Source organism: Corvus kubaryi, unplaced genomic scaffold, assembly GCF_017639235.1.
Source record: "Corvus kubaryi isolate FWS band 111438036 unplaced genomic scaffold, C.kubaryi_AGA036_p1.0 split3-73, whole genome shotgun sequence".
NCBI lineage: Eukaryota > Metazoa > Chordata > Aves > Passeriformes > Corvidae > Corvus > Corvus kubaryi.
In genome coordinates, this window is record NW_024582091.1 from 26,282,226 (window position 1) to 26,289,458 (window position 7,233).

At 39.9% G+C, this 7,233-nt stretch overlaps 1 protein-coding gene across 2 annotated transcripts; it reads left to right on the plus strand.

Annotated features, from left to right (window-relative positions):
• Window positions 1-215: 215 nt before the first annotated feature.
• On the plus strand, window positions 216-6,795 carry GTF3C6 (general transcription factor IIIC subunit 6). Of its 2 annotated transcripts, none has more exons than XM_042016829.1 (6): window positions 216-351; window positions 1,309-1,389; window positions 3,672-3,735; window positions 4,290-4,334; window positions 4,472-4,582; window positions 6,151-6,795. In XM_042016829.1, exons 1-6 carry the CDS (start codon window positions 289-291, stop codon window positions 6,444-6,446), a joined length of 660 nt encoding a protein of 219 aa, XP_041872763.1. In that variant the 5' UTR covers window positions 216-288; the 3' UTR covers window positions 6,447-6,795. The 2 variants fall into 2 exon arrangements, with proteins under 2 accessions (XP_041872763.1, XP_041872762.1); XM_042016828.1 differs by having other exon boundaries at window positions 269-351; window positions 4,469-4,582.
• Window positions 6,796-7,233: the final 438 nt, after the last annotated feature.

Genomic DNA, 7,233 nt, shown 5'->3' on the forward strand with positions numbered 1-7,233 from the left:
CTTTTCTTTAAAAATAAGGCGGGGGGAAGACGATATTTTAGGGATCCCCATTTTCCGGTACCATATCTGAGATTCAAGAAAAACTAGAAGAGCTTTCGGGAGTGCCAAAAAGCAGCTAATATTTTTGTTTTTCAGCACCGAGCGGAGGCCAGGGCCGCTCGGTCACCCCGCGCGGCTCTGAGGGAGGAGCGGGGCTGCGGCGGCGGGGCGGGGCCGCTCCGCTCTAAGATGGCGGCGCGGGCCCCACGTGGTGCGCGCTGAGGCGGGCGCGGGGCGGGCGCTGGCGACATGGCGGCGGCGGCGGGCAGCGAGGGCGGGAGGAGCGATGGAGCGGAGGAGGACGAGGTGGAGGTTGGTGGATGCCGACACCGGGTCGCTCCCCAGCCCTCGGGGAAGGGTCCGGCCCCCCGCGGGGCGTGGCCCGCCCCCGCTCCTCCCGGCCGGCGGGGCAGGCTGGGAGAGTGGCCGGGCACGGACCGAGCGCATTTCCCTGGGGCTGGCGGGTTTCTCGGGCCCCACAGGGGTCCCGTCCCCGGAGCTGTGTGGGTCTGGCTGTTCTGCTTCGGGCTTCCCGGAAAACGGCGTGGTCAGAAAGCGATCACCCACGTTCTGTTGCTTCCTGTCGCCGTAAAATCACAGAAGCAGAGAAAGGTTTGGGTTTGGAAGGGCCTTTAAAAATCATCTGGTTCCAACCCCCTGCCATGGGCAGGGATACCTTTCACTAGACCAGGTTGCTTAAAGCCCCATCCAACCTGGTCTTGAACGCTTCCAGGCATGGGGCATCCACAGCTTCTCTGGGAAACGTGTTCCAGTGCCACCCCCCCCCCCCCAGTAAAAAAATTCATTTTCATTAATGAAAATTTCAATATCTAATTTAAACCTGCTCTCGATTTAAATCTGTTGCCCCTTGTCCTGTCATTACATGCCCTTGTAAAAAGTCCCTCTCCAGTTCTCTTGTAGACCCCCTTAGGTACTGGAAGATGCTGTAGGGTCTCCCCAGAGCCATATTGGTGCTCATTTTTCAAGGGTGAAAAAAGTGCTCCCCCATTCCTAGCTAGGAAGAAAAGGCCAGGAAATTCAGGTGTGAAACAGATGTCGTATGGAGTAGTGGGTCACTACATTTCCGTGTGTATTACAAGAGTTCTGTCTCTTGACAAAATGGAGCACAACTCCAATTTGGGGTCTGTTTATCCTTAAAGTCTGGGTCTTTGTATGCTGTTCTTATCGGTGTAGATTGCTTTCGGGGGTTCTTTTTTCTTTCCTGAGTTCTATCTTTCCTGAGCTGTACATTATCAACTTTTCTTGTAGGAGCAACTGGTCATGGTTGAGCTATCAGGAATTATTGATTCAGACTTCTTAGAAAAATGTGAAAACAAATGCAAGATTTTGGTGAGTGATTACAGCACAATAGGAAAGGGGTAAGTTATTATGGATGTGAACAAGGGACTGAGGCTGCTTCTAAATTTCTTGATGTTGATAACATTTAGATCAAATCTTTGATAGAGAATTATGTGTGCTGTATGTGGCTGCATGTTGTTGGTTCTCTTTCAGGAACAGCATAAAGTCTTTGAATATATTATTATGTAAATATAAGGAAACATTTTCAGAAGTATATATAAGCTTGGACCAGTAACTGCTCTGATTTTGCATTCTAAGTTAATTTTTTTAAATTATGTAATTTGCACATTAAAAAAAATTTAATCACACTTCATCAAATAAATGGAATACAGCTGACAGGTAAAGCAAAATATTTAAGATTTTCACTGTATTTACAATGGGGTTTTTTGCAGATGTGTCCTGGCAAGTTCAAGTCTTGTAAAGGATAACTGGGTATTAACCATCTGGTAAACAGTTTTGGATGTTGTTTGCTTCACTGTGAGGTTATTGTAGGAATCTGGTTTCCCTGTCCTATTCCTTTTGAGTTTTTTAATAACTTTATAGGACAGATTTTATTTGCCCTTCAAAACCTGTGTGGACTATGAGAGCTGTATAGATAGTACAAGTACCACTGAGTTGTAAACACTTTCTGAAAGCAGACCTTTATTACAGACTGAAAAGATGGAAGAGAACATCTGAGTTTGCCACTGATCAGAATATATGTGAGTGGTAAAGTCAATTCTGAATGTCTCAAAAGTAGAAATACAATCAAGAGTCATAAAATATTCATCTTCGGATGGATATGCTTTTATAAGCAGGTTTCCTTCCTTGATCTCTTGTTAGGTGTATGATTCACTACTGGTGGCTGAATGGCTACAGATGCTTCAATACTGCTGGTGGGATTCTTTTCAATGTTGTGCTTTGAGAGTCCCTTGAAACGTTACTAGTAAAAGGTTATAAAGTATCCATACTGTGTCCTACTTGTATCCAAGTCTACTTGCAGTCACTCACTCCACACTGAGTAAGCACTCCTTGAGACTCTTTGTAAGGGACAACTGTTGTTAAATCCTTAATTAAAGGTGCTGCTGTGTGTTACTCTGTTTAGCAAGTTTTCTGTGATGCTGGTCACATAAGGGGAAGACAATTCTGCATAGTCCACAAAGGAATACAAATCAGCCAAAGAAATAAAATTTTGAATATAAACCCCCCATAATGCTATTGCTTAGTACTGATGTGTTATTATTTTTATTTATTTCTTGTAAAAAAACCAAAACAAAACCAAAAAACCCCACAACCTCCCCCCCCAATGTTCTTTATATTAGCTTAATGTTATTGGTGTTCTCAATTTATGTAGAAGAGAATCCCAGAACTTAAATCTTGTTGATCTTGTACTTTGAAACACAGAAATATCTAAGAGGAAAATTGCACAAATTCATATTAACCTGTGTAATATTCTGGATTTTATGCAATTTACCACATAATGCCTTATCTTCAACACTTTTAGCATGTGCTTGTCTTCATGTCCTGAATAGTTCTGATGTTCACAAGGTACTATCCAAAGTCATTTTGCCTTAATTAGTGTATTCTGTTCAGACACTGATTTTTATCAAAATGCACTACATAGGTATATCTTACATAAGAAAGATGGGATCCTGGCCTGTGTATTTGGAAAACCTGTGCTGTAGAGGAAGGGAATGAGCTGACAGAAATGCTTCCCTGCTGTTTCACTCCTTGTTTAAAAAATTAAAATAGCAACAATTTCCAACTCCTTCACTATATAGATACACAGTAATCACAGAAGCTTCTGTGACCCTGCAGTGGCACTCCTGGTGCTGATGTAATGCCTTATGCTGGACTTCCTCACCCTGTGTGTTTTCCAAAGGGTTTTGAAAGTTATTCTGCTTTCCAGAACTTACATTAATTGAAGCTTAGAAAATAACATCATCTTCATGCAAACACTTACATTTTTATTAATTTGAAATGGAGGTTACATTAATTTCCTAGAGGAAATAACAACACTTTAACTTAGATAGACCATTGGCTGCAGTTTGATCTAGATTTATTTTAATATACTAGAGCATTTTCTATACAGTTCTATACTAGCTTTTACTGTGATTACTAAAAGAGTATTATCTGGTTTATTTTTGTATTTAATATGCTTAAAGGAACAGGTATGATGAGGAACTGATGTAATCTGGATTCTGCTATGTCTGTCTTTGTTGGTCTTACAGTGAGAAATTCACCTGGGCTAATACAGACCTGACATCTGTGCAATTTTGTCCTTCTTTTTATAGGGAATAGAGACAGAGAGGCCCATTTTACAAGTGGACAGATATGTATTTGCAGGAGAATATGAAGGTAGGAAAAACTGTGTGAATACAATCTCTCCTTTTTCAAGTAACCAAAAGAACTTTCTTAACATCAGGTAGTTTTACTGCAATTGGTCCTGTGAGATGCTGAAATTGTGGGTAGTTGTATAACACCATGTAGAGCAGCAGCAGTCTGAGTTTACTGCTAAATTAACCATGCATCCATGGTACTTCCAGGAAAGTCTGAGTGGAAGCTGACTGTGGGGTGCAACAGCTAGTATTACTGCAGACAAAAATGTGGGATATAAAATGCTATAAAGTGCTTGTTGTCCCCTGTGTAAGCAGGACTGACCTGTTGTGCAATCTGTAGTTCTCTCATTTGCCCTGTGGTGACAACACTGATATGGAAGAAAATGGTCTGGGGTCCTCCCTTGTAGTGACTTCCAATGACTGTGATACTCCTGTCTGTTCCTGAGTTCCTTAACAGTGCTGGGCTCTGTGAGGGGCTAGAAGTTAGAACATTCTCACAGCTGGGCCAGTGGGCACAGTACCTGCAGCTGATATAAATTAGTCTCTAAAACTTTCTCACTTTGTTTTTCATAGATACCTTGGGAACCTGTGTGGTTTTTGAAGAAAACACAGAGCAAGGTAATTGTTATGATTTGATGTTCTCTTCGTTTCAGTAGCTGGGGAGGTTAAAAATATTTATTTTATTTCAGTTGCTAGTGGAATTCACTATAACAATTGGGGTTTGGGCATTGTTTTTTCTCCTCTTTTCTTAGTAGATGCAGAAGGCAACCAAAAAGTGCAACTGAAATACAAGTGCCACACAGTGAAGAAGTTGAACATGACACGGACCCTTCTGACAGAAAAGAAGGAAGGAGAAGAGAACGTTGGTGAGTGCCTCTGCTCTTATGCATGTGGACATGGGTGGATTATGCTTGGGACTGTCAGCCTTTACTGAGTGTTTGATTCAAGAGCATGCAGGAAGTTCAAGGAACTTTCTTCTTTAGGCACCAAATATGTATATTTAAATTTCAAAAATTAAATACATTTCTGACCAATGCTGCCTCCAGAAATGTCTAGTAGGAGATTTCTACAAAGAAGTGTAAGAGCAAGGCAAACATACTGGTGCTCCCTGGTGTGTTCTTCTGTCATCTAGAAGTTTTGAAATCAGAGGCGGTGTTTAGTAGTTCTTTGTTGATTTTGTTTTTTCCTACTTCCATCACTTTTTCTAATGACTTTCTGAGTCTCTGTAATTATTGGAAAGCTATAATATCCTTAGGAAGAAGTTTCATGTCTGTATTACAACTGAACTGTACTTACTGAATTTACACTTAGATGGAAATGAATTTAAATTACTTGCAAAGACATACCCAGAAGACCACTCCTATTGATTTTAATTCTGTAGGCAGAACTCAGGGCTCCTATGTTTGCTTTATCCATTTTTTTGTACAAAAGTCAGTACTTTTACATAACACTGAGTATCCTACTATATATAGCAGTATTCTTTAGAACTATTCTACTGCTTTTTGCTGGTTTTTTTCACTCAAGTCAGTGTTACTGCTTCATATTTTAAGAATATATAGCCAATTTACCTTAAATATGAGTAGTCAGCTGGACACTGGCCATAGGAGGCATAAAATGAAATGTCATCTGGAATCTAACTAAACATCAGCATTCTTATCAATACCATGTACCACTTCTCTCCATAGAAATAATTATGTAATATTAAATGGAAACTATTATTGTAATAGTATAGGTAATATTAAATTGATACTACAGAGTATTTTGCTTAATATCAAGGCCTTTTTTATTCTGGAGCAGCAATACTGATGATAATTACTGAAAACCACATTGTTTCTATGGGATGACAGAAATTTAACTTGTGCATACAAAGTAACTACAACACCTTGTGAATTGGCAACATGTACTAAGTAAAAATCAAAACGGGAGTGGAATCCTGTTTCTGTCTGGGGTTGGTTTCAATCTGTTGTTCCAACTTGTGTTGGAACAACAGATTGAAACTTGTTGTTACATTTGTGTTAGAGAGTGCAAGAACTTGTGTCCTCTCTCTGTTGTCATTACCTATTGCCAGAAGGTCTAATATTTAGGTGAACAAACATTCTATTCTCTTCATTGCATTCGTGAAATATTTTCTCTGCATTTTGATCTATGCTTAAGTTATTTTAAGAGTCTAAGGGTGACATCAGACACCTAAATACAACAGGAACTGCCATACTGGATCAGAGCAAAGCTCTTTTTAGTCCTGCATTGTATTTCTGACAGTAGTAAATGAGTATGTGAAAAGTAATAGGAGAGGGACAAACACGTCTTTCTATAGTAAGTAGTTCTTTTACTTAGATCTTGGTCAGGCTCAGCCTTAATAGCAGTGAACTTAAACTAAGAAAAAACTGCTGTTAACTCCTTTTGTCACTAATAGAATTTTCCTCTTTTGAATCAGGTGGAGTAGAGTGGTTACAGATCAAGGACAGAGATTTTTCCTACAGCAGGCCTAATATGATTTGCAGTTTTCTGCATGAAAAGGATGATTCTGAGGAGTCAGGTCAGGCCCAAGATAAATTGGCTGAAGAGTCAGAGGGAGAGGTGAGTGGCAAAGAAAATTCTGACATGAAATGTGACCTGGAGAAGCAGGACACCTTGGAAATAGATGCCTCTATTCCTCTGCCTGACAGCTCTGCTTCTGGGGCAGAGGAATCTCCTTCTGGAAGTGCTGCCTTAGAGGATGTACCTCCATGATATTAACTCTGATCTTTTCATGATTTCTTCACAGAATTAATGGGCCAACTTTTATAGGCCATTACATTATTTCCACTTTATCTGAAAAATGAATAGTGGAAAAACACATTGTGTTCTTGTGCATTGCTTTTGTGTTTGAATTATAGTGGGAAGGGCTTAAGTATTTTTTAAAATTACTGACTGGAAATGTATGTATTCCTACCTCAAAACTGAACAAGTGGAAATGGTTACATTATTAAAAGAAACTCCTACATTAGAAAAATGTTGATGTATTGTACAGTCTGGAACATTTTGTAAAAAGAAAGAAACATCATTGTTTAAAATAAAGTCCTAAACTTTTCAAGTATAACTTCACTTGTGTGTCATATTGAGCTGCTCTGGTACTGCAGTTATTGAAACAAAATAAATCAAGTAAGTGTGGCTTTTATTGACTGAATAGTTATCAGATTGCTTAGTTTAGATTCTCTCTAGTGTCCTTTTTCTCCTTGATGGAGTTTAGAAATCTTTCATGTGGGAAGGGACTTTAGGAGGTCTCTCATCTAGCTTTCTCTATAAAATAGGGTCAACACTGAATTCAGGGCAAGTTGCTCAGGGCTTTGTCCACTCAAGTCTTGAAAACCCCTGCAAACTTGTCAGCAAGTGAAATCTCAGTCTCGAAGAGGCATCTGTCACTCTCCTTCCCCCATTTTCTGTATAATATAATGTGTGTTATACAAAAGGAAGTGTGATCAACCCCTTTTTCTTTTTCCTCACAGTAACTTTTTGGCTCTAATCTTCCTCTGTGGCA